This window comes from Anarhichas minor, unplaced genomic scaffold (genome assembly GCF_050575085.1).
Source record: "Anarhichas minor isolate MPS153535 unplaced genomic scaffold, ASM5057508v1 ptg000026l, whole genome shotgun sequence".
Classification (NCBI taxonomy): Eukaryota; Metazoa; Chordata; class Actinopteri; order Perciformes; family Anarhichadidae; genus Anarhichas; species Anarhichas minor.
The window spans coordinates 1317501-1344664 of record NW_027466472.1 but is presented as its reverse complement, the minus strand read 5'-3'; the positions used below and the strand labels follow the sequence as shown (position 1 = coordinate 1344664).

Sequence of the window (27164 nt, the reverse complement as noted above, 5' to 3'; positions counted from 1 at the left end):
TGATAGCTGCCACTAATTGCGCGAGGGTAGAATAAATGGCACTTTTTTTCGCTCAGTGCAGCTTACCGTTGATTTGATAGCCCGAATGAGACGGCTCAGTGATGCTTAACCCCCAGATAAAGAGTCAAGATATTTTTTTGTGCGGGAGCAGGTCATGTGGCTAGCTTTCATCTGCTTCCTCCTCCTCCTCCTCCTCCTCCTGCCCACCCAGTTCTTTCATTGAACACCAGGCTTTAGGAGGATTAAAAGTGCCTTGAATAGAAGAGAGAGTTCAGAGACGAGTCCTGCTTTTTCTAGGTGTTGGCTAAGCCTCAGCAAAGAGGTGATTCTGAAATCTTAACAAAAGCCATTAGCCTCAACAGATTGCCTTTTCAAAGCACTGAGCGTCTAAGTGCCCGGCATGTTGATTGCAAACATGTTGCAAAGATGAGCTCATTCATTGTCTAACCGGCTCCCGAAGTGTGTTTTCAGAGCAGCGCTGAAGAGGATGTGGTGGGTTCATCTCTGCTTTCTGTCACGCTGCTGAATGGCTTCGCAGATAAACATCAAACTGTAATTTGTAGGGTTCAGACGGGAGAATGCGAACGGATGGCAGAGTAAACTAAAAGAGATCTGTAAGCTCCAAACAGTATGACTGCAAACAACTGTGATAGATTTGCCATATTTAATTAAATTTCATGATATAATTTCACGGTTCATAACATTTAACTGGTCAGTCAGTATTATGCAATGTAAATGCATTCTGCCCGACCGAAGCAAATGAGCGTAATTTAGAATGATGATATTACAGATATTTATGTGAAAAGGGCATTGTAGTGGCAATACTTCACTCTGTAAAAGCTGTAGTTAAACCTCAAACTGTCATTGCAGGTGGCTGGCACACATGAATCAGTTTGTATTAGGAGGGCGGTGTTGTTGTCTAAAGATGATCTAAAATAAGCACTTCCTCAGAAGCTATTTGAACTTTGATCAGAAAAAAATCGAACTTTTGTGGTCAAATGAGATCAAATTTTAAGATTTGACTACCACCACAAAGTATGGTCTCTTGATAGTGTAAGTCCTAAATGAACTTTGTAGGCCTACTGTCAGCAATGAGCTACTGCAAAGCTCAAATTATACTTTCCACCTCTGCACCCAGCGGTGAGGGTAAGTTTCATCATCTGTCCGTGTCTGTGAGGGGGCCAACGGGTTTGGTTCGGTTTCAAATGTGCTCTGGTATGTTTGACAATTTGATCTGGTTCGTTTAGGCCGTTGTGAGAGCTGTGGATCAAACTCTGGTGCAGACTAAACAATCGAGTGTCTTCCAAATGGACTCTGGTGTGGAAGCAAAGCAGACCAGCTACAGGGCTGCGTAGTGTGATGGCAGACATCTCTGACCGATATCGGTCTTGAACACGCAAAAGGCTGCCTTATGCGTCTTTATCACGCAGAGGAGCGTGACATTGTCTTCATTGGATGACCTGGGAATGAGAAGGGGCTGGTTGAGCCTCCCGTATATCCTACTACATGTATTGTAGCGGTTAAAGAGTGAGTGAAACACAGCAATCCTTGCCAACAACAGGGCAGACAGGTGACTGTTTGCGTGTGTGCCGATGTGTATACAAGTTTGATTGATTGATTGATTGATATTATCCACACAGACATTCTGATCCTCGCTGCAGATGAACACATGGAGAAGTTAGTGGTCACAGGACACCTTGTAAACACATTCGTGCAGAAAGTACAACGGCCCTGATATCCCCAGAAACTAACACGTAGAGTAGTAGACAGTATACACACAGGAGGCATGTAAGGCCCATCCCGTTAGTGGACACATTGTTAACACTCCGGGCAAACTGCTAGATTGTGTTGCTCATTAAAATGCATGAGACACAACTTGTTAGTGTGACTTCCTGCAACAACAAAGCGGTGAATTATCCGTCTGTGAAGCGTGCATTTGCACAATTTCACTCTCCTCCCGTTCTCTAATCGAAGGGTTGCTGCCCCCCCCCGCCCGTCCTTCTTCCTTCACCTCTGGAAGTAAGTGCTGGCTGTGCAGTTTTCTCACAGTCAGCCTGTATTTACCCTCTGACCTGGCGGTGGGTGTTCATCTTCAGAAGTGTGTGTAACAGCGAGGCAGCGGAGAGCAACACACTCATCTCGCCTGGTTCTTCTTTTTGCCCGTGTAATCACAGTCTGCTGGCCTCCCTCATCACAGCGGCGAGCATGCAGGAAGAAGTACTGTTGATTACACACATGCACAAATTGAACCGTACATATCTGTGTGTGTACAGTAGAATGACTAAACACTGGCACACAGGCGCTGATACAGGTACAGTTACAATGAATCAAAAAGTAAGTGAGAGACTATCTCACTTACACTTAAGTAATTGCCCTATTTCCAGCTCACCCATGCCTCATCTGTTGCTGTTTTGGAAATGAGGCAAATAGAGCCGAGGAAAAGGGAGAGTGAAGATCTATTGAGCGAGGGGCGCTGCACAGAGCGGGCAAATAGCGCTGACACCACGTAGGAAACCGGCCTCTCCGTGAAGTGGAATGATCAGCGGTTTTATCGCCCATATCATTCGCGCTCCGCAGCGTCTCGCTAATCCCCTCTCCTCTCGCCGGGACCCCTTAATGGGTTCTCTGGCCACGGCCTAAATTGATAACATCTGTCAGGGAGGGACCGAGCGGATAGGTGGACATCTAGAGGGAGGGAGGGAATAAGGGAAGGAGAAGGTAACTGAGTTGAGGACGGGAGAGCAGGTGAAGCGTAAAGAAGGAAAGAAGGAAAGAGTGGGTTTGGCATAGTTTGTAATATGTGCATAGAAAGGTGATCTTGTGGTTTTGTAAGATAGACTGTGCTCTCATGGTACCTGGCAGGGTGTCAGCAAGCACTTTAATGTTGGCTTGGACTATGCAAAGCAGCTGTGGTTGTTACGTTGAAGTGAAACGAGAGCTGGGTAACTCACATTCTGGGTAGATTGCTGACTGAATGAATAAATCAATGACGGGCTGTCAGCCATACCACACAAAGAAGACGCATTATTACCGACGTACAGAAAGACTGTTTATCTGCCTGAAAACATGTTCTCTCTGGCACAGGGATCCTGTAAAGAGTCTTGAATATGCGCTTGATGGCTTCATGATATTGTGCTAAAATATATAAAGAAAATCAACATCTCACCAGTTGATTACACGTGTAGAAGACCTGAAAAAAACAGAATTACGCTGGTATCCTTTACTACTACTTTACTACTTTTACATAATCTATAACCCCACAAATGTATTTTGATGATATGATAACTCTTGGCCTTGGAAGTAAAGCTAATGCACTGCTAACGCTTGCAGCTGAAGATGAACACACAGGGCCGTTCCTCACATTTCCTCACATCTGCTTGTAATTTTGAATGCAGCTGTCCAAAGCTCGACAGGCTCAGGAGGCGGGTTTAGTGACAGGTCAATTGTTGTTAAGACAGAAAACTAAATATGAAAAAAAACATCAAGTAGTCTGTTTCCTGCTCGCTTCTTCAAATATAATCTTGCAGTAATTTGGGAGCATGGTGCATGAGGGCATACGCTGCCACACATGCATGCTGAGGGGGCGAGACCCAAATTAATGGAAAATGAAAATACTGACTGAGCAACAAAGAGAGTAATGACAAGGAAGGCACAGCAAAGGGGGAAGAGTTTAGGCTTGAGAGGTTTTATAGCCCCCCCCCCCGTATTTCCATCCGCCCTGTCAAGAGAAAAGACTTTGTCAGTCTCTCCGGTGGGAAGGCAGGTAGATGACAATGCAGTTGGTTGATGAAGGTGGATCACACAACTAAAGGGAGCTCTACCCAACTGACCGCAGTGTACGATGTGCCTGCAGTCTAGCGATCGTATAGCAATGATTCTAAATTGAACGTCTGCATTTGTCGCGGTTCATTTCTCTTCTATTTTCACACCCGGGAAAAAATAAGACATGATAGAGTAGTTCCAGCAGTGGTCAGTTGTGTCTCTCCGCCTGCACCGAATGAGCTTCTCACGCCGTGGATACATCACTTACGGCGGTGATACGTGTGCCTGCATCGTCCACAGGGAATTAGGTGCTAGGTCAAGCTCGGGTAATGTCTGATGAAGTGGAGCCAAAAGGGGGTTTGAATTGAGGATTTCCCCATCTCCAGTCACTGGACAGTCACCAACTGAAATGACCTGGTTCAAGGAATGAATGTGTCTCTTCCGTTACATTTTCCAAATAGCGGTCATACTCCAGCCAGGTAGAGAGGTTAAGAAAGGTGTGTACAGGATGTTCTTTTACTGCTTACCTCCAACAAGAGGCAGATATATTGATAGAGAGACATGGCACCTTAGCTAGATCTTTGCCCATCGGTCACTGCTTCACTTCACGGTAACAATGTTCTTGGTGTGTGCACAAGTCTGGATCTCTTTTTCATAGAACAAATGTTATTAAATGAACCGACTTTTCTGTAGCGTCCGTGCTTTGGTGGATTACAGCCAGAGTTGGAGGAAGAGGGAAGATAAAGTGAGGAAGTAAAGGTGACGTTTTCATACCCAGAGCTAGTAACCTTTCAGCTAATGAGTGGTTTGGAGACTTCTCTTGCTGGTATTGGCCTTTACGGAGTTCGGAGAACATACTTTAGTTGACTTTTTTCTTACCTTTATCTCGATGGTATGGCTGAAAACACTTTTACAGCAGTATCCTTCGCTTGGTCACAGAATGGAGACACAGAGCCTGCATCTTAAGGCTGATTATAGCCATGATTGGTCATCAGGACTCATAATTAGGGAGTGGATAAGGGCACTGTTAGTTTGATGATAGTTAGTTTGTTAGGGACTTGTATACGCCACATACCAGCAGAGACAAACATGACACCATGGTAATTACTGTAGATTAACCCACAACATGATTATCTACACAAAGTTCGTGTGACCCATAAATAGAGCAGCACTGCATTGTGTTCTTGTGCACATATTTAAAAACGAAGTGACGTTGGGTGCAAAAACACCAAAACAAGTACTGCAGTGTCCCCACAAACCTCGAAAAACTGTAATCCCAAAAGGTATTTTATGAACTTCATTTACTAAATGTGTGTGTATTGTTTTGTGTGTAGGTGGGGAGGTGACCAAGCCGCAGTTCACTCAGTACTTCCGGGGCAGCCTGTCTGGACTGACCATCCGACCGGGCAAGATCGAGAGTCAGAAAGTCATTTCCTGTCTGCAGGCCTGCAAAGAGGGACTGGACATCAACTCCCTCGAGAGTCTGGATAAGAGCATAAAGGTGTTTTATTCATTTATTTATTTTTATACTTTTATGTAATTTCATAACAGCCTTTCTGCCCATACTGAGTATACATTCAACATACTGTATCCTCCTCTGCTGCTTGCACACACACACACAGAAAAAAAACCTCTCCCTCTTTAAATCACCCCAGCTAAATCACCAGTTGGCTTCCTCAGACACACCCACACCCCCACAACACTTTCACCAGCTCAGCTAATCCATCTCCCTGTACTGTGGAAGATAGAGGGCAGACAAGATGGATAGGGGTTTGTGTAGACTCAAAGCCGGGGCCCCCTCCCCACCCATCCCCAGCTCCTCTCTATCTTTCTCGCTTCACTCTTCTTCTCTTCCCTCACTCCTGCAGCTCTTTTTTCCGTAGAGCCCCCTTGTGCTGTGGTCCACAAAGAGATCCTTGCCAGCCTTTTGAGAAGACAAGGTGGGATGAGGAGAGAGGACGAGAGGGCCTCTCGAGGGCCAGGGCAGTTTATCTTTTGAAAGCAATTTCATTTTCTTCTTAGCCGCACACTCGTCTGGCTCCCATAAGTCCACGGGAGGCTTAAGGACGGAATTTAGCCGAGCGGTTGCAGGGCCGGCGCAGCACAGTCGGAGGAGAATAACAAGGGAGGGAAGGGAAGGGAAGGGAGGGAGGTTGAGGCAGACAGACGGCAAGTATAGTGACAGAGAACAAGAGATGAGAGGAGACGGCGAGAGGGAAGGGAAGGTGTGAAGTCGGGGAAATGACAGGGGAGAGGGAGCGCATGGAGAGCTCCCCATGGGGTGCTGAAGTACTGTCACCCTGCTGCTGAGAGACAGCTTTAGGAAATGGGAGACACTCAGTGCGGTTCTAGCAGTGGGCCACTAAACCCTCTTTAAAGTTAGAAGGACCTCAAATCCCTACCATCAAACCCAGCAGGAGAACACACACGCACACACACACACACACACACACACACACCCCTGTCAAACTGCACCTGTGAGGAGAGTCCGCCCAGTATTTTCTAGCCTCTTGACTTAAAGGGTCATATCAGTGTTTTTCGACCGTTTACAACAAAGTTCACCAACATTCCTTTTACTATTGCACTACTAGTTCCCTTCCTGGCATCTATGCAGCCACCGGTGTCCATTGATTTCTGCATACAGTATGAAAATCTATTTGCGAAGGCCTGCGACTATCCCTTCAAATAGGTGATCCATCACAGTGAATATCACATCTGTTGTTTTCAGTCAAAGTGACCTTGCTGTTTCATGGTAAAGCAGTATAAAAACACAATGCTCACTTTGATGGATTAGCTGATTCAAGCAAGGTATAAAATCAAAGTCACTAGTACATGCTTTGGACCTATTACACAGCCCAAATAAGTGAATCCTGATGTCTTTACCACTTGAATTGTAGGTATTGTGATGGATGTATGACACATTAAAGCTGCAGGTCAATCTGTCCATGCCCTGTCTCTTCTGAGAGTCACTTTGTCTTTCTTTCTTTTTCCATACCAGACATATCTTCAGCATCTCGTATGGAAGTGACTGAGTGCAGCTAAAAATGGCTCCGGTCTCTATCCATCTAACATCTCTGTTTCTCTCTTTCTGTAGTTCCACTTCAACCCGGCTCAGTCCATCTTGGTAATGGAGGGAGAGGACTTGGAAAAGGTGAACGCTGCTGTGAGGAAGGTTTCCTACATAAACTCTCGTCAATTTCCCACATCAGGCATCCGACGTCTGCACATCTCCACTGCCGTCCAGTATGTACAACACGTCTTTTCCTCTTCCTTTGTTTTTGTTGTCTTTTTCTTTATTTCTTGTTTTTTTTAACTTTTTATCTGCAATCCTACATTTGTTTGCCCTCACATCGTCTCGGTTTCTCTGTACCTCCTCTCCCAGATATGAGGAAATGCACATTGACATCTTCTGTTGAGTATTAAGACAGCACAGTAGATATCACACTGATATGTAATTACCTTCTCATGCATTGATCCCAACCTCTCTCTCTCTCTCTCTCTCTCTCTCTCTCTCTCTCTCTCTCTCTGTCTCTCTCTGTCTCTCTCTCTCTCTCTCTCTCTGTCTCTCTCTGTCTCTCTCTCTCTCTCTCTCTCTCTCTCTCTCTCGCTCTCTGTGTTTCTCCTTTCCTCTGCTGTCACTTTCTTTTCCCTTTAATACACCATTTTCTGTTCACTGTCGCCACTGAGGCCACTTTTTACATTTTCATGTCATGTTTTAATAATTCTTTCTGGGTTTTGCCAGAGGAACGAGCGAAAGAGAGATAGAAAAACAGAGATAAAGAGAGAGAGAGAGAGAGAGAGAGAGAGAGAGAGAGAGAGAGAGAGAGAGGCTAGCGGGTAAAACAGCCTCCCTTGGCGGGTTACCATTAAAATTCATGATTGTTTTAAATATATGTAGACCCCTGCAGCGCAGCCCCGGGAGTTGACTCTCCACCCTCCTGTTGGGTTCGATGCACGGCCGTGGGCCTGTGAGCCTCAACCAACACGGCAGAAGTGAGCGTGTGTTCGTACATGTTGGTGTGTGCGCTGATGAAGCAGAGTCATCTCAGCCAGAGGCTCACCGATTATCAGGGAATACATTATGTTAATGACGGCTAAGCTTGCGTCATTGCTAAATGTTGTGTAAATTTAGTTTTTCCTCGCAGACTGCTGACTGGTCTGCTAGCTGTGTGTGCATGTCTGAGTGTGCGTGTGTGTGCGTGTGTGTGTGTGTGTGTACACTACTTGCGGATATGTGTGGCAAATGTGCGAGAGGGCGTCCATTCTAAAGCATGTGTGGAGACTCACTGATGAGGTGTATTTCAGCTTTATGTTTATGCTCACATCCAGATGAGACACCAGTAGGAAAAAAATAAATAAATTCTCCTCATCTAAGTTAGTTACGCTGAGAGCCTGAAACATGGCCTCCTGCCACAACACTGAATAAACTCCCCAGTATCGCTCCTCACAAATGCGAGATGATGTTAAATATTTCCTGCCGATGCAATTAAACTTTCTTGCTGACGCCTAGTAAGAGCAATTACTGCAGGCACCGAGAACAGAATTAAACAAACAGCGACAATCTTAAAAAACAACCCTGCTGGACTCCTCTGTTATTTTGTCTTTGGGACAAACTTATTCATTTTTTTTATCATGGTGAGTGTTTTAGAGATTATGTTTACAGAATAGATATGAACCAGCATACACATAGAGTGAAATATAGTATCGCTGCATATTAACACAGGTGCAGGGTCAGGAAACCTGTACACTTATAAAATGATTGGATTTAACAAGAAACATTCACAAAGGTCTGTAACATTGCACATGATGTTTATGGCTCTTTGCGCTCATGATGGAGAAGTGAAATGTGTGATGAACAGGGTAAATATAATACCTTTTTAGGGATTTGTATTCTCCATGCAAGTGTTGAGATTATTGTTTTTACACCAGAGTTGTTACAGTACAAGGTCTTTTCTGTATTATATCTCCACATCTTTTAAATTAATAAACAATAATAAAGTGACCTGTGAGTTACACCTCTATTGAGTAAAGAAAAACAAGCATTGCTTTGCTTATGACCACAGAGAGAGAGAGAGTGTGTGTGTGTGTGTGTGTGTGTGTGTGTGTGTGTGTGTGTGTGTGTGTGTGTAACCAGAGTGGAACTTCTGGGAAAGTGCAGGGTCTCGTTGATAACACGGGTGATTTAACTTCCAATTTGTAGTTTTAGTACTCCGTCCAGAACACACACCAGCAGAAAATATTCACTTCAACCGAGTTATTTTCACTCGCGAGCCTGAAACGCTGCCTCCCACCGTAACACCTCAGCAAGTGCCGAACCCCCCCCCCCCCCCCCCCCCAACTGCCCCAGACAGTATCACTCCTCGCAAACAAACAGAGATGTTAATTCATTTAAAATGCGATTAAATTTCCTCCGTGCTGACGACTAATAGCTGCAATTACTGTAGGCATCAAGAAAATAAAAGTAGCGGGCGCTAATCTTTGTAGCAGCCCTGTTAGGCTCCCTTGTCATATTTCTTTATAATTAAGTTGGACTGGCGCCAGTTGTTGTTCTTGTCTCTCAGCTCGGTGGGCCCACGCAGCATTCGTCTCCCTGCATCACTGACTTTGTATCTCCCACTGCTCACAACAATGGCTTAGTGCCCGAGCAGCGAACAGACACACACGGCACCGGCTGCGGCCGCAGGAAAGATAAGGAGAGATTACACGATGCCCCGAAACATGCTTTTGTCTCAGACTGTGGCCTCAGACAACTGACTGTGGAGGATTAGAGACAATAGTTAAGTTTCCATCCAGCTGTGAGGCCAAATTGGAAGGATTCTTTGTTATTATTATTTCAAAAAACGAAAAGTGAATTATAGCTCTTTTCCATCGGTTGAGTTAAAGCTGCTTCGTAAGCTTCCTACATGTAGAACTAATCAGGTCTTTCAAGAAACTGTCACTATAAGTTTACGATGAACAAAGAAATGTAATACGTCGGCCAGTGGCTGCACCCTGGGACGTTTTGGTGATCTGCTGTAATGTTCATAATAAATGTATTAACTTCTTATTCCAGCTTTTCACAAGTTCTGCTTTGTGCTATTTGCAATTCCGGTTCCAAGTCATTGTTTGTTTGTTTGTGTTTTTCATGGTATTGTGGTTCGATGCCTGAAATAAGGTCTGACGTTAACACAAGTTAAAGTAAATGCTCCACTGTCCACTTGTGTCTTTCTAATGAGACTGATGAACGTCATCATGACAAACACCAGTCTGCCTTTAGCTTAGTGGTGGTGACGAGAAGTCATGTGACCGTGGTGTCGTTCCTTTAAAGCCTAACATATCAAATATCATAAATGTTATCTTGCTGAGCAAGACATGTAAGTGTTCTAAATGTTTCTGCAATAACCTAAAATTGACGAGGGAACCAGTGCGATGCTAACTTCCTGGTTGTTCTACAGAAATACGTCACCGCTGCAGCGCTCTATATCTCTATAACATTCAGGTCCCAGTCGCTGTCATTTCTGGACTGTTGAGTTTTTGTACATCATATCAATGGTTCCCCTCTTTTTCTGTTCGGCATCAGCTGAATGAACAACAGCCTCACAATATAAGTGGCAACCAGCAGTTTCAGTTCGATTGTGTTCCGAAATAACTCCCTACAACATCCCCATTTTACAGTATGTGACTGTCAAATTTATGCACTATTTGCCCTCCAATCAGTGCCCCTCGAAATCTCAATTTACTGCTAACTATAGAGTAGACTGTTGAGTGTCTATTAGGGGGCAGTGAAGGCCTGAACGAGGGTGTGACTTGACGGGACTGTAGCGCAGCGTGATAAGAGGGTTCAGGCAAACCACTCTCCAGCTGAGAGTCATACATTAAGTTTCGTGATTGCAACTCAACACTTCCTCCAGAATGTTCCCTTTATAGCTTTTAATGTGAGACATCATCAGGAGGTTTCACTGATGGTAGCTCAGATCAGTAGAAGGAAGAAAGAACCAGTAGAATTCGTGTGTATACATTACTGTAAAAACAATAGAGAAACAGAGTTATGGGTATAAAATAACGTTGTTAAATGACTCAATGCTGATGTATTGGTGGACTTAGTGCTGTGGCAATGCACATTGCCCTAAATTTAACCACCCTCAACCTCGGAGCGCCTCCAGCTGTTGGCATCCTTGACCACTGCCTTCCTCGCCTATTCTCAAAAATACCGCCGGCACATACAACCCACATACATACAAGTTCTCTGAATGAGACATCGTGAATAATAAGTCATGCTGAGCATATATATCGTACACATCCAGTATCCAAAGACACTTTTCACGTGTTTTGCTTTGACATCCAGCCAAACCCTTTTTTACTGCCATTTCCTTTCATTATTTCTTTCCATAGAAATCCATATAAAACTGCCCAGCTAAAAATATATGAATTCATCAGTTCGGATTTATACATTGCTGCATAGTTTACGTCAGAATGTGAGGGTGAAGAATACAGAATGCATCACAGCTGAAATCTCATAGCCCAGGTTTCCAATGCAGGGAATAAGCTTGTTATGATGTTATGATGGTTACTGGTTACTGAGCTACAGAAGGGAGCCAAAGCATTGATGTGCCTCCCACTGACAGATGTTTGTGTGCTTGAAAGACCTTCGATGAAATGTAAAAACAAAAATCAGGTTGTTTGTTCAGCTTTCACGGCTTACACTATCACCACCCTCAATACCTTCCCTCCCCTTCTCTCTCCCTCCCTCCCTCTGTCCTTTTTCTCATTTTAGTATCTCTTGTTTTCCATTTGATTGATGTGTAATCTGCAGTCTCTCCGCTCCTGTGTGTATGTGTGTGTGTCCGCCAATGCATCGGAATGGTTTGCGAGTTAGATGTCTGCGCTCATTTGTGTGAGTACGGCCATTCTGTTTGTGTCTGCTCCCCCCCCCCCGTGTGTGGCCGTGTTGCTAGCCCGAGTCCTGCAGAGCCGATACGTGTCCGTCTCATAAAGGTTGCCAGTGGATGCTGTGCATTTAAACACATGCTAGCACACGTTGACAGGGAGGCAGGGAAGCAGGCGTGCAAGTATGAAAACACAGCGGGGTCTCTGCTGCAGGTTTGTGTGTCTGCTGCCTGAGCATGGTCGGAGCTCTGTGGCCTGGGTCTATCAGGCTTTTAGTGCAGCAGTTCCTGCTGGTATTGATAAGCTTCATGAGCTGCTGTAAGCTCCACCGTTTCACATTCTGATGCGTCTACTTGTTACTTAGGGATGGAGCTATTTAATTGTGTTTTCACAGAGAGCTCCTCTGTGCCCTCTGTCACCCTTTGTGTGTCAACTGGACCTCTACGGGGTTCAGCCATGTTGAGTGAAATAATGATGGAAATAGAGAAACGCACTTGGCGACGCTCACAAAGGACAACGTGGGAGACGCAGTGTGCGTGGAAGATTGCAGGCAATGTCATGGTGTTGTGAAAGGTTCCAGTAATAGTCACCGATGAAGGAAATCATTTTGCCATCTCAGTGTAATTATAACACAGAAATAAGGGTTCCAAACGGGTTCATCCTGAAGAGCTGAGGCTCTACCCACAACCATTTGCTTCTGAAAAGCTGTTTTTTGAAGAAAGGGTTTTTCAAGGGTTCTTTGTCTGACTACGAGTTACATTAAGAACCCTTTTTGGAGGAAAGACTTTTAGTTAGCATCTTTATTTCCAGGAGTGACCTACATAAGGAGAAATGAACTTAATTTGGGTTCTTAAGAAGAGGGTGCAGCTGCTAATTAACATATGAGAAAGAAGACGGTATTACCATGAATTAGTTCTTCTGGAGTAGAAGTAAAAGTAAAACAGTACGACTTTTTCAGTAACACATTCCTTTTTCTATGAACAAAGTAACAACATCTTCTGAAGCCTTTGCAGGTCATAAGTAGTAAAGATTAAAAGATTCAATATGCTTTCTTAACGAGAGTTTGATCAGGAGGTTGATACCACTCATACATGTAAGCTGTATACGCAGCTGTCAGAGCAGGTGATTAGCTTAGCTTAGCATAAAGATGTGCAACAGTGGGATAGCAGGTAGCCTGGCTTGTTTTTTGTAATCTGTACAAAAAGCTAATTGTGAAAACAACAATGTGTGGTTTAACGGGGAGTTGCTGCTGGAACTGTTTTGATACATCATGAAATATCTCCACGTCCTGGCTGAACACAGCTAATAATAACGAACACCAGACCGCGAGCTCGCCTCCAGCTCTAACTCCTCTGCCTTTTCTTCCCCTCCAGGTGTTTTGGTGAAGACACTTGTATCACCATCCCAGACATCGATGCGGTGGTGATGGTGCTGCAGCCTAGTGAGCCCAGGATAACCATCACCGGAGTGGAGAGACTGAATCGGCCCGCCTCCGACTTCAGGGTGCCGGGAGGCACAGCTCTGTTCAAGGACCTCCACATCATCAGCACAGTCACCAGAGCAGACGCCACAACACATCACACAGGTACGGACTATCACACACGGTGGTAACCTCTGTGCTACCCGTTCGTTCAAAGATGCAGGGATTGTCATACTCAAAGCAGGTGAAAGAAAATCTGTATCGACTTATTCAGCTCTAAAAATGTTGCTGGTGAGAGCAATTTGCAACCCTTTGAACCTAAAAAGCAGTAGGTGGGAAGACAGTGAGGGATTACTACCTTACATGTGTACTTCTGCAGGGAACACTCCCAGGGACAATAACAAACTCCAAAAGGTAGCCTACAAGTGTGAGTGTACCTCACAAAGTCGGAGACAGGTACCTCCCTGCAGGTAGAAATCTGTCCTGGTTAAATATTTCAGCAGGATTTCATATTGATAATGTTTTCACTCATTCATGAGGTCCCATAGCCGTGCAGCGCCACCTGTCTCCCTTTCAAAACAAACCTACAGAGAAAACCTGAACATCGCACCTCATGAGACTGCCAATCAGCAGCAAGTATTTCTTTCATCTGGTACGTCTGCACGCATGCCGCAAACTAAAGAAAAGAAAAGTTGTGCTTTTTGGTCTCATGCTGCCAGATTCTCTTGCTGGGTGGAAGTAAAGGTTATTGAAACGCAACTAAAGCAGTTACTAGTGAGTCTGTGCAGTTCACAAGCATGGAAGTATTCAGATCCTCACTTTAAAGTATGAACACACGTAGTACAATACAATAATATCTTACTTAAAATCACATTATCTCCTGTAGTGTGATGTATATCCGAATATTTCAAATAGATTATGTGGGCTTTTAAATGATCTGATCGCCCAAAACTGAGTGTTGCTTAGTAAATACGGCGGCCCCTCACAGTATGAAGCTGTAGAGTGCTGTCGGCCTCCACCCACACATTCCTCAGCTGGTAATAACATATCAGTCAATGAACGAGACCCAAACCACATTAATAACTGCAAACAAAGGCTCTGCTGACTGAGATCTGAATGCACACATCTGACCCATGACGCAGTCTGCTAGCTACATACGACGCACCAGCTAGTCTTCCATTGGGCGTGCGTGTGACGGCCAAGGTTAGCTAGTCGCCCCAAAGAAAAGAAATGTCCCTGTAGACCAGCGTTATAAAAGGCTTCTGTAAAACTGATTAAAGGACACATCCAAGTGCAAACACAATCTCTTGTGCGTAATTTTCGCTCGAGTGAATGGGCACCGTCTCAGACTTCGGTATCCAGTTCCGATATAATATCCGTGAAAATGAAATGGCATCTAACAACTGAACAATTTACACCAGGACACTGGATAAGGAGCACAGAAGTAAGTTTGGCAAACTGCACTTTAAGTATTAAAGTGAAACTACTGAAGATGCAGCAGAATAACTCCTGTCAGAGTTACATTATTAAAGATTGTTATAAATAAATAAGTAAGCAGTACATTCATTATTTAGTTTGCATACTTTGTACACAGTTGGGCAATTAAATCTTTAACAATTAATCTTTTTTTTACCCACATGTACGTATATCTTAATAAGTGACTGTAGCTTTCATATAACTGAAGTTCATTCCCTTTAAAACGTATTGGAGTAGAGGGGGAAAGTAGCATCTAATGAAAGCATAGCAATCCTTGAGTGAATGTGCCGCTGGTTTGCACAGGCAGCTATATGTAACACCCCCGTTGAGGGCATGTGCCCCTTCCTGCCAGCAGTAATCTACAGTGTGAGCAGGAGCCTTCTGTTCCACGCAGCCTCGCCAATGTGTTGACTCAATTTCCTGCTGCAGAGTCCCTCCACTCTCCTATCTGTCCCTACGTGACTTCAGACCCCCCCCCCCCCCCCACACACACACACACACCCTCCCCTCATGCTGAGTAAGGCGTCCACCTACCACCAGACTGATTCTCGGCTCAGGGTTGCTCCGCCTTGACCGGGGCCAAATGACTATGACATTTAAATCCTGAGGGGCTGAAGCCTCGTCCAATGATCTGACCACCGAGGCGAGGAACAAACCCGGCTCAGCCCGGCCCGGCCCCGGGGCCCCCCCGCCGCTCGCAGCCAATTAAGAGCAGATAAGCAGAGCGAGGCGGGAGGTTTTAGCCCTCCATTGCAGTGCAGAAAGTGGCATTGCTTTCAGGAGTCGGTGGAGCTCTTTCTCCTGGTGAAATAGAGACTGCAGCTGGGGGGAAGAGATTAGCTGGAAGCCACAGAAAGACACAGAAATGGAAAGAAAGGGAGAAGAGAGATGAGGAGAGAGAGTGTGTGTGTGTGTGGGAGAGGGAGGCACGATGAAGTTCCATAATGAACAGATTTTGTGTTCTCTCGGGGGTTAAAGGATTCCAGATAAATCACATATTTCTTTTTCAGGGCAGGCAGTACGTTTCTGTTGGACCCTGTTAATCAGCCCCTCGCCCTCGTCTACGCTTTGTCTCTCTCTGACACCCGTCTTCTTATTGAGCCTGCTCAGCATTGCCTTGTTCCTCTATCCATCTCATGATACAGCATCCTTCCAAGGCTCACACCGACGCCTTTACTCAAAGTCAACGTCATCAATTCTCCCTTTGAACTCATCATAAATGCTCAACTGTTGTTGACCCATTTGCTTCAATGGTCATTTGTTTCTGTTCTGTTTCTCCTCTTCTGCTTTACTCTCGAGGTTTTTTCTTTAGCTCCCATTTCAGCGGCTCTCTCAGTCTCTTTTCTGAGTAATTATTTTTCGGGAGCCCATCACTTTTTTCATCCCACCCACACTATAGCTCTGAGATCAGGCTGCACACAGACCTGTTCCTGGGACAGTCCTACATTTAGGTGTACTATTAGATTCTTCCAGCGCTACTCTACCTTTTCTCCCTTCATGTCAAAGTAGAATTTAACACCAAGCAGGGCAACTTGCCCACCAGACATTATAACTGAATAATGGCCGTAGACTGTATATAAGAAGTGGACGTAATCATCGTGACGTCACCAGTTGGTTTGTGGAATGCCGTTGTGAAGCCTCAAGTTCACTGTCGCCATCTTGGAATACGGCTGTTGCCATGTTGGTTTTTTTTGCAACCAGTGAACGGAAGTTACCATATCTGAAATGTGGAGGAGTGACGTAGAGACGCCGTACACGGCTCTGGTGGCAGCAGCGACCTGTCAATCACAGTAAGCCCCGCCCTAAAGCATCCCCTGCTTTATGGTCTGTTTGACTCTAAATGGACCATAATTCACTAAATGAACATCATGCTGTATTGAAGAAGACTTGAAACTAGAGATTGAGACCATAAACTCATGTTTACAATGTTTACTGAGGTAATAAATCAAGAGAGAAGTAGAGTCATGTTCTCATAGACTTCTATACAATCGGATTGGGAAACATCTGCCTGCTGCAGTGTAGAACCTGTCAGCCACTCAACCAAAACAATGAGGTAACAGAGGCTAAAAACACGCGTAAAGCCCCATTGAAGTGTTCCCTGTAATTCCCAAGGTGCATTCTCTGCACTGAGACATGAATCCAACAAGGAAGTGCCAAAAACTGCAGTTCTATAAATGTCCACTTATGACTCTTATGACTCCACTTATAAGCTCCACAAGCGAGTCAGTCTCCATGGACCCCCATGTTAAAACTTTACAGCAGAAATAAACATTTACAGGCTGGTACGAATAAACGGCTTTGGTCTAGCTAATACAACAACGGTTCGGGGGGTAAATCTTTATGTATCTTCCCCCGATATATCATATTAGGGCTTAACGTTAGGCATAATTGAGGGCGTGGCCACTTCCGCTGCATCATCCAGGATCCCTCAGCTCCACCAACGATCCTTTTATCCTGCTTTTAGATTTAGGCTGTGTCGTCACACTTCACACAGGCGATGGTAATTCTCTTTTCACTGAAAGCAACAAGCCCAAAACCAAACTGACACATAAACCACATATTTGTCTTTCTCCATTGGTGAAAGCTGTTAAATGGGCATCGGCGGTTCCCTCCCCAGGGACTGTACAGTGAGGGAGAAGGCTGGGCAGCAGCAGCGGTGAGAGGTGGAGGCTAGTGCTTAGCAAACTGTCAAAGAGCCCCAGCAGCCACCTAGCACCGCTGTGATGGGAGCTGTCTGAGGGGACTTGTTACCGCAGCAGCTCACAGCTCAGTCTGTCTGCAGAGAGTTGGTGAATAATTGGAGTGCGGGTGCAGGTGTGTTGTGTCCGGTACTGTTTGAATCACGGTCCTTCAAACTGTTCAGGGTTGTCTCCAAGAAAATGTTGTGTCAAGGCAACAGCAATTAGACTGCCGTGTGTCCTTTGGTTGATGCAAGTTGCTGGTTTATTTTAGGTCTGTCGTCTCTTTTATGTGAGTTTTTAATGTATCTATGTGCTGTTTTGCTTTTAAAGCCCGATTCCCACGGGACTAGCATTACCAGGAGACCTCGTGTAATTTACTGATGAACCTCTGCAATTATTATACATCACTAGAGGTCCCCGGGTATTCTTTCACACTGCCGTCCTGGCCAACGAGATTTTAAACCTCAATGGGATTATTTTAGTTAAATAAAGGTTACATAAAATGAAAATAAAAAAATTACCAGGGTAACTAATGTGATTAGAAATTTGAGGTAATTTGCAACAGATTACAGACATGGTAGATTTGCACGGGATTAAGATCACAGACAACCTCTGTAATTATTACAGTTTACAAGAGGTCTCCAGGTAATACACGTCCTGTGCGAATAGAATAGGGCTTTAGTTAGTAAGAGGAGGACTTAAGTAACCACACTGAGGTGCATTACAAATGTGCTTCCAAGAAAACTGCAGTTTATTAGTGAGTGAGAACATATTCTCAACCAAAAATAAAAAATGGCCTCAACTTTAAGTTTTATTTCAAGCAGTTTGAAAAGTCTAGAATAGCAACACGAGGTGACGGCAAACGTGTGCTGATATTCTCTGGTAGTTCTCTGTTATGAGCATCGGATTGTGTGTGTGTGTGTGTGTGTGTGTGTGTGTGCAGCACGTCGACCCGGGGTGCAGGAGGAGATTATCCATAACTTGGACTACTGTGATATCCTGGTGTTGGGGGAGGAGCTGAGGTCGGAGCAGGAGTCCCTCCAACTGCAGCGCAGCGCTCTGCTCGGAAAACACCTCGACGCCACTAACTCCACCTCTGGCATGTCCATATATGGTAGGTTAATATGGTAACCACAACAACTCGCCCTTTGACACTTCCATAGATTCACAACTTCCCCCTGATCTCTCTCTACAAGTACAGTATCTCCCATAACAGCCGCCTGCTGCCTCTTCCCACAGGTGTGGACTCCATGTCCAACTATGAACAGGTGATCCGACAGGTGCGTTACTATAGTTGGCGACCCGGACAACTGACGGACAGAAGGTTCCGCCTCACCTGCTCAGAGCTCAATGGACGCTACACCAGCAATGAATTCAACCTGGAGGTCAGTGGGAACTTCAGCTGGACTGATGTGGACTGATTAATAACTTTCATCTCTCTCAAGCATTCACTGATTCACAAACTTCAGAAATGCGAGGCTTAACTGCTGTTCTTTATTTATTATTTTAGTCTTTTTTTGGCAGGGAGGTTGAAAGAGACAGCAGCTAAAATAGAGCATTTTAAACAGAGGGTTAACACAGGTATATTCAGAGAGACAGTATGAGAAAGATAATGTTTTTTTTGTAACATTAAAGCATGAAAACATGTTCTATAGAAACCCAAAGTACAAGTATGAACCTGAAAATGAGCATTTTATGTCCCCTTTAATATTTCTATTTGAGGCCTGGACCAACATCAGTTGTCTTGAGTGAGCTGCATTAAGCAGTGGAGTCAGCTTATGGGTGGAAATTAAAATGTCAGATCCAAGTCACCCACTTATGCATTAAGATACCTGCAGGAGTGGCTGGGAAGAAATGCCCCGAGGGCTGACAAGCAGCTCTGACATCACAGAGGACGTTGCACATATTTGCAAAAAAGAAACAACTGACTAATGACAATGATAGTCAGAAATAGTAATGACAAGTTATCACTATAGAGACAATGGACCAACTGGACCAAATAGTTTGAAAGTAACTGCGCTGACTCGGCTCAGGTGTCACTTTGAGAGCACATTTAAAAAGCAGCATTACTTTCACCCTTAGTGGCAAAAAACATCTTTTGAAAAACAGCAACTGGAATATGACAAGTTCCACAGGTTACTAAAGAAATATGTAGACAAACAAATTAATTCAACTCAAATGGAATTCATGCCAAAAACTTTTTCTTGTAGGAACAATCTGATTTTTTACTTCCAACCATCCTCATGTTCAGTTAAAAGCAGCTAGACACACCGACATGGTTCAACATATGAAAAGAAGGCACAATGCAGCACTGAACACTTCCTTCAGAGACCTTGAACTGCTCTACAGCGAATCCGGCTTCTTTGGCAGGCAGACATACTCACGCACACACTCCACCTCTTACGCAATGTTCTTACATGATGATGTGCCAAAATCAGCTCGATGTGTCAGCCGACCGCTGTTTGTTTCCTTCCCTGATTGTGAACGTAGTTTGACTTATTCATTTATTCTCTGTTTCACTAGTTTAAACCTTGGAGGCTGTTGATGAATCTAGTTTACATTCATTTCCTGTATTGAGCTGACCCTGTCCCCCCCGAAAGCCATAAATTCAATGCATTGCATTCACATTTCTCCTCGCCTCGCACGTAAATCTTTACTTTTCCTCTTGTCCACAATAAATCATCTGGATGAACCAAGGCAAGCAGGTGGGAGGCATTGGGACCGAATGGACAGGAATGTAAAACTGTCCACTGGGATTACTTTTATCTAAAACCATCCCTTCTGCTTCATCTGTTCCCAACCAGGTGAGCGCTCTTCACAGTGCGGAAGCAAGGGAGCATGTCAATCACATGGTCGCCCCGCCTCAGTACATGCAGGTGATCCACCATCCGTCCATGATTCAAGACCTGTACCCCAGCCACGGCTCAGGTAAGGACACAAAGAGATTAGATTCATTCTGTCTGTTCTTTATATGGCATATTAATGTCCCATCCTGTCGGGTCACATCACACAACGTTACACTGAGATACCAGCCGAGCTACAATCGGGTACGGTAGCCATTTTTAACAAGAGCAGCGGCACTCAAATGCCACTCAGCAAGTTTCCACAGTGTCACAGGCTCATGGTGGATTGAGTGAGTGATATTTTAATTCAAGAAAATCCAGAACTTTGGTCAAAGCATGAGGTATTACAGGTCGGTTTTATTGTGATTGCTTTCACATTTGTGACGGAAGTTGTTTCATCGTGTCAAAACTCTGCACACAAGCCATATAAGACATAATACGTCTCTTTTTTCAAAAATGACAGAAACAAATTAATTAGAAAAGTATAGCATTGTAAGGGATGGTGGATGTTTTTGGATCCTGCCTTCTGTTAGGGTCTTGCCACCTCAACTCATCCACAAGCACTCTTCCTCGCGCTCTCACCGCCTCCACGCTTGCAAAGTCCTGAGGTCTGTTCCTGAGCCTCAGACTGACTGTGTGTGTGTGTGTGTGTGTGTGTGTGTGTGTGTGTGTGTGTGTGTGTGTGTGTGTGCGTGTGTGTGTGTGTGTTTTCATGTGTGTGAGTGTTGCCAATCTAAGGTGTGTTCATCATCTTGAATAGAAGTGTTTTGCAAACGATTGCAAGATATTTCAATCTCGAAAGTGTCTGCCTGATGTAAGAAACAAGTGTGTATTGATTGCAAGTGTGTTGCAGAATTACAAACTTGTTTGTACTTTGGGTGCCTTTGTTTAAGGCATGGATACAAAAGTTAAGGCTTTGATGCTTTGTGTCCAAGCACACACTTTTATCAAGCGCTAAAGAACCGTAATGGGACACCGTTAGCTGTGATGTAAATGTATGTCACCTGAAGGTTCAAGAGGTGTGACAGCGCTACCTGTGTTGACACACTTCTGGGGAAATATAAATGCGACAAAATGTAGGCGATGACTTGAACACTGACGGGAACTTGGACACCTTCACAGACGGAAGGAGGAGAAGTGCTGAGATTCAGACCCAGCAGCTGGGCGGCTGAGCAACAGCTGTAAAAAGAAGAAAAAAAACTGACTGAGGGTTTTCATGTTAGCGATCCGTCCCGGGGTAAACATGGCTGGATCCAAGGGAACGTTCGGTTTCGCTCTCTAGTTTGTTTATCGTTCTGCTCATCTGACTGCTGCACTCACACAGCGGTGCTCCGTGATGGAGAGCAGCAGCGTAAAGGGACTCCTTCAAATGATGCAGCAAGCGTATTCCCCTCCCTCTGCGCATATGAGTGATCTGAAGTAAAGAGAACATGGTGAGGAGGAGAGACATTGGTCTTAATCTACCACACCACATTTAATTATTCATCACACTCTAATGGATTCTACTTAGAGTCCTGGAGAGTTCAGTGGCCAATGCTGTTAACAGCCCAGAGAGTTGGGAGAGTGTGCGTGTGTGTGTGTGTGTGTGTGTGTGTGTGTGTGTGTGTGTGTGTGTGTGTGTGTGTGAGCGGAGAGGGTGATGGAAGGTTTGCAAGTAAATGGAAGGCAAAAACTACAAATAAGAAAGAAGTCTTGTAGTTTCAGCCATGGCATGTATAGCGCATGTGAGTGTTTCAGATGTAGAGAGTACAAAGTCAAAGGAAAACGTCAGGGTGTGTGTGTGTGTGTGTGTGTGTGTGTGTGTGTGTGTGTGTGTGTGTGTGTGTGTGTGTGTGTGTGTGTGTGTGTGTGTGTGTACTCACATGTGCAAACACTCCAAGTTACCCTAAAAGGGGCTGCATGAAGCTTCGCTGAGAGGAAGTTCAAAGGCCGCTTATTTAGTGTGAAAATCTAGGGAACTAGTGAATCCAATGATCATCTGAAGAGTCCTCTGTGAGTCTCACGCTCGTTAAACACACACACACACACACACACACACACACAGGCAGGGACTAGCGGAGGGAGGGTATTTACAGAGAAGTTGTGTTATTTCAGTCGGCTGGAGATCAGAGCAGAAGAGAGAAACATTTTAGATCAAGAGAAATCCCTCAATGTATGTTGTGGTTCTGCTACTGAATAAGGCGTACGATACGTCTCTGCAGCCATGTGCTGCACTGGGACCTTAATGAAACGTGTTTAAGTTGTGTAGCTTACACACAGCTCTCAGTTCAATTCCTCCTGCTTGTTCAGCTCTTATTCGTCTTTGGTCTTTGGCCTTGGGCACAGATTCAACAAAAAGATGAAACGTGAGGCAATTCATCGTGCTTTCTGTTGCACACTGGCAGCACGAGAGTTCACTGAGCCAAGTTCAAAGCAAATAAGTCTTTACATTAGTTGAAATACAGAGCAAGGATCAGCAGCAAACAGCATGAGGAGCATTTTTCTTCTTGCACTTCTCTTTAGCTGATGACATAATAGGTCATTTAGTCAAAAATCATTTTTGGATTTGCATAAACATTACAAACATTTAAGGCAAACACACAGCTGCAGCTTTGGTCATAAAGCAAAGTATTGATAGAAGTGAGGTTTTAAATGATGCAATGCATTTACACAGCGCCTTTATCCGAAGCGCAATTTGACAATTTGCCTCTCATTCCCCCTTTGACACACACACACCGAGTCAAAGCATCGAGAGCAGCTTGGTGTTCGGCATCTTACATCAATGAGCTGAAGTTTCAGCAGAGAAACAGACAGAATTGGAGAGCTACTGTGAAACTAAGGCCTGGTTATGAGAGGAAAGTCAAAGGATTTGTGTTCCAGACAACAACAGAGGGATGCAAAAAAGACAAATAAAGAAAACGTAAAATTATACTAAAACACAATTTATTTATAAAGAAAAAAATTATTTCCGGTCGTCTGCTCCTTAGGACCCTAAAATCCCACCGATGTCCTTGTTCCCTCCTGTTCAACTAAAGGCTGCCCGGCTCCGTCTGCCTCCATAAACAGGCAATGGTAACCTCAAGAGATTGAAGCGCAGTTGCAGCCGCAGTGCCAGATACATACACATTTCCACACACACACTTCCACATGTGTGTGTGTGTGTGTGTGTATCCTTCACTTTACATTCACGGCGGTGTCACAACCTTGCCCAAGGACACCTCGACATGTGGAGGCCATGTATTCGACATGTGGACAGGAGGCCCGGCGGATAGAGCCGCCCACCATGTGATCAGTGGATGACCCCCCATGTCAAAGTGCTGACCTGATGACTGTGCTACATGAACAGTCAGAGGGAAGTTATTCTAATCGGTCTTGAGTAGACTGAACAACATCCCATGGCAGTGAATCAATAGTTGTTGAGATATTTCAGTCTGGAGCAAAGTGATGGACAGTCAAGCACACTGACATAGCCATGCCTGGTGCTACGCTGCTAGCATGGCTACAGCAGGAGGCATTGATCAGTGGAGGCATAGAAATACAGTGGAAACAGGTCAATGTTGCCTAAAGAGAGGGCATTACAGTATGAGAACATCAACACGCTGACACAACAATTAAAGATCACAAGCATCGTCTTAGGTGAAGTTTAAAAAGACCTCTCGTACGATGACATGAGAAAGAACAGAAAATAGCCTCAGCTACAACAACATTAGATAAGAAAGTGATTCATCGATATCCCGGCTGGTAAACGTGTGTGGGGGTGTGGAGTTCAGACATTCTGAGCTCACTGTTTTTCAGGAACTATAATTCAGGATGTGCAGTACGAGTCTCTGAGTTGGACCATTCCTTTTTGGTTAGTCTTCTAAATCGGCTTCGCAAGCACCCCAACTGCCTCGATGTCAACAGCAATACAAGATGTAGTCTGTGGTATCTCTTTAAGACCAAAACATTTCTAAAGAATAATGTGAGTACAAGAGGACAGTTTGTGGGATTTATGTTTGCATGTGGAAGGACTCGTTGAGTGCCCCTTCTTACAAACACCGGTCCACACCATCTTGTTCTCTTGTCTTGTTCTCAGCCATGCCAAGTGCCGGCACCGTGGTAATCGTGATGTGTATCGCTGCTCTGGTGACGGTAGTGGTGCTGGGCATCTACCGCATCCACCTGACCCACCAGCAGGAGGTCAAGCTGGCAGAGACAGCTAAAGAGGCAGACGAGACCTGGGACGACTCCGCTCTGACGATCACTGTCAACCCGATGGAGGTAGGGGGGGGGGAGATTGGAGGAGGGGAGGCTGTCAGGGAGGGGAGTATGGGGAATTAGGGGCTATGAAACATGTTTTAGTGACTGTAATACGTACAACAACAACAAAATAGATACACACATGATCTGCTTTCACATTTCTCGTTTTTACTTCAAATTTCTGATGATTTAGTTTCTGAAACTCTCTGAATAGAACCTGAAGGAGCCTCAGGCTGCAGAGGAGGAGGCCAGCGAGGAGGAGGAGGAGGAGGAGGAGGAAGAAGAAGATGAGGAAGATGACGACGACGACGACGAGGAGGATGACATCACCAGCGCTGAGTCAGACGACAGTGAAGACGAAGCGGACGTCCAGCTACCCAGGATGCAACGCCCGAGCAAGAAGGGACAGAACTGGGACAAAACAACGATATCTTATTGAGACACACATTCACAGTCACTCACACTCGCACACAGGCTGCAACACGTCCATACTGAAACCTCAAATCAGACGGTTGAAACAAAAAGACTATGTGATGTCGATGCTCTAAAAATGAAGTAATATCGCCCCCTACTGGAAGACTCCACTGAAATACAATGCAATGATTTAACCTTAGCCTGGTCAGAAAACCTCCTGTTTTATACAGCTGATAAAAGATAAATAACGTGACACTAAAACTGCTCGTCGATCATATGACTTTCATTCGTCTTAAAGGGACAGCTCGCCAAATTCAGGGCGTCCCCTAAGAGCCGTTTTTCCTCAAAGCATCTCCCATTACAGTCTACACCACAGCTACAGTCTTTAGTGAAATAAAGTTCTCTGAATCTCATTCTGTCGATTAAACCCTGCACCGTACATTCAGTTTAATGTGTCACATGCTCCACAGTGAGATCTCTGATGTCCCATGAAAATGCAAAAACAGTCTTTATTTCAGAAAACTGAGTTGCAAAAGGAAAGAAACTGACTATTTTCTTGGTTTGTATACTTCATGTTATTTATCTTTGTTCTAGCCCACGTGGCACAGCCAGGTGATTTTTCAGAAATAGCATATTTTCAATGGTAATCAAAAAAAGAGAAGAACAACCATCTGTGTGTAGTCATGGTAAACTAGCCGAGGGGTCCGGGTTTTGGGGAAAAACGGAGTAGTCTCCTTGTAAATTTTTGTACGCTCCTCTCTTGTAAATATTGAGTATAGTAGGTGACTCCATCCCATCCCACACCCCACTTTCTCCACCCTGAAACTGTCCTCCCCACCTGTATACAGCACACACTCATCCTGTATGTACGTACATCCCCTGAACCCTTCGCCTGCAGGAGTCTCCACTGAACTGACCCCTCAGTCCTCTGTGTTTGTTTCTCGCTCAGTGTTCACATCATTCCAGCTGGAAGCGAGATCGGCTTGTTAGGACGGATGTGCCACTGCCTTCACAGTGACTGGGTCAGTTAAAGCTGCACTAGGTAAGACGTTCATGGAAGGAGACAACGGTCTTATACTGTATAATCTAATCCACACAATCAGAGATGCCCAAATGAAATGTTCAGCAGCGGGGCTACACTATTAGTACCACAATCTCAGTACCAGTCATTAATGCTGCATTGCAGAGGTGTAGATTCCAACTTTCTAGAAGGAAACGTGCACTGGACCTGTCCCTCGACAGTGGACCTGTCCCTCGACACTGGACCTGTCCCTCGACAAAGTCAATAGATGAAAATACCCAAATTAGAGCCAGATTTTTGAGGCCAATACCAATAATTAGTTTGATTCAAACAGTGTGATTATTCTGTTCTTTTCATTGGTTTTATTTTTATAAGGATCCTTTAAAATCAAAGTGTAATATAGTAAAATAGAGAATATGATAATAATAACTAAAACACTAACAACAAAAATATAAGAGAAAATATTACAGTTAAAGGCTGAAATATTTAAATGTATGTATATGTATCAGCCTCTATTTATTTTTGATTATTCTATTTAATAAGCACTAGTATATAGTATATAGAGCTATAGTAAATAGACATTAAAGCTTATATTTTTATGTTAACAATGGATCAAGTGTAAACACAGAACTCTGCAGTTCTTCACCTCTAAACAGCATGTTGATGTCTTTCACCTCCTTCTGGTTTTATAACTCGCCGCTTCAATCTTTTGATTCATTCTCTCATCAACCTTAATTCCAGTAGCTCTAATAAAGCCACTTTGAGCTGCTGAGCACCAAATAACTCACAGAGTGAGTGGAACATTTAGCAGCTAAAGAGCTGAATATTTATCCATCAAGACAGATGAGAGTGAATGTTGGACTAGAAACACAACTCCAAAGCATGCACTTTAAATGCAACAGTGTCACTTTTATGTCCATAATGTCCTAAAGTACACTTTTTGTCATTTTCATGACAATAGTCTAAACTTTAAGTAGCTAATGCTGCAAAATACCACTGACACAAAATATGCTGTCCCGTGTTGCAAAATACGATATCAAATATATACTAATACCAGTTATTTCTGATGAGAATGCACAGATGCTTTACACCTTATACCTGCAAGAAACTTCTAACTTTGAATGAAATGCAGCATTAATGAAAGACATGTAGGCCTAGGGTGATGTGGTGGTACTTAAAGCCCTCTTTATTAGCAGCAATTGGTGCAGAACAGAATCACATAATTTGTGGGAGTGAGAAACAGGCGGCAGCGTCACATTTTACTTAATCAGAAAAACCCAGTCGGAGGTTTCTTCACCTTGAAGTGAAAGTTAATCTGTGGCCGTCCTGAATCCAGTCTGTCTGTAACGTTTGATAGCAAGGAATCCACCAACAACACAGAGTGTAGTGACGCGTGTAATGGCTGAAGTCACAAACACTGGAAGGTGTCCTCCTCTAACGTAGTGAGCCTCTGACAGCCGTCC

General features: G+C 44.4%; 1 protein-coding gene across 1 annotated transcript in view; it reads left to right on the top strand.

Annotated features, from left to right (window-relative positions):
* Positions 1-24705, top strand: part of LOC142959281 (calsyntenin-2-like) — a 130008-nt gene extending 105303 nt beyond the window's left edge. Inside the window, exons 10-17 of the mRNA XM_076100527.1 lie at positions 5097-5263; positions 6857-7005; positions 13002-13213; positions 18149-18319; positions 18445-18590; positions 20010-20133; positions 24103-24287; positions 24481-24705. Coding sequence (XP_075956642.1) covers positions 5097-5263; positions 6857-7005; positions 13002-13213; positions 18149-18319; positions 18445-18590; positions 20010-20133; positions 24103-24287; positions 24481-24705 — 1379 coding nt within the window. The remainder of the gene's footprint in view (positions 1-5096; positions 5264-6856; positions 7006-13001; positions 13214-18148; positions 18320-18444; positions 18591-20009; positions 20134-24102; positions 24288-24480) is intronic.
* The last annotated feature ends 2459 nt before the right edge of the window (positions 24706-27164 follow it).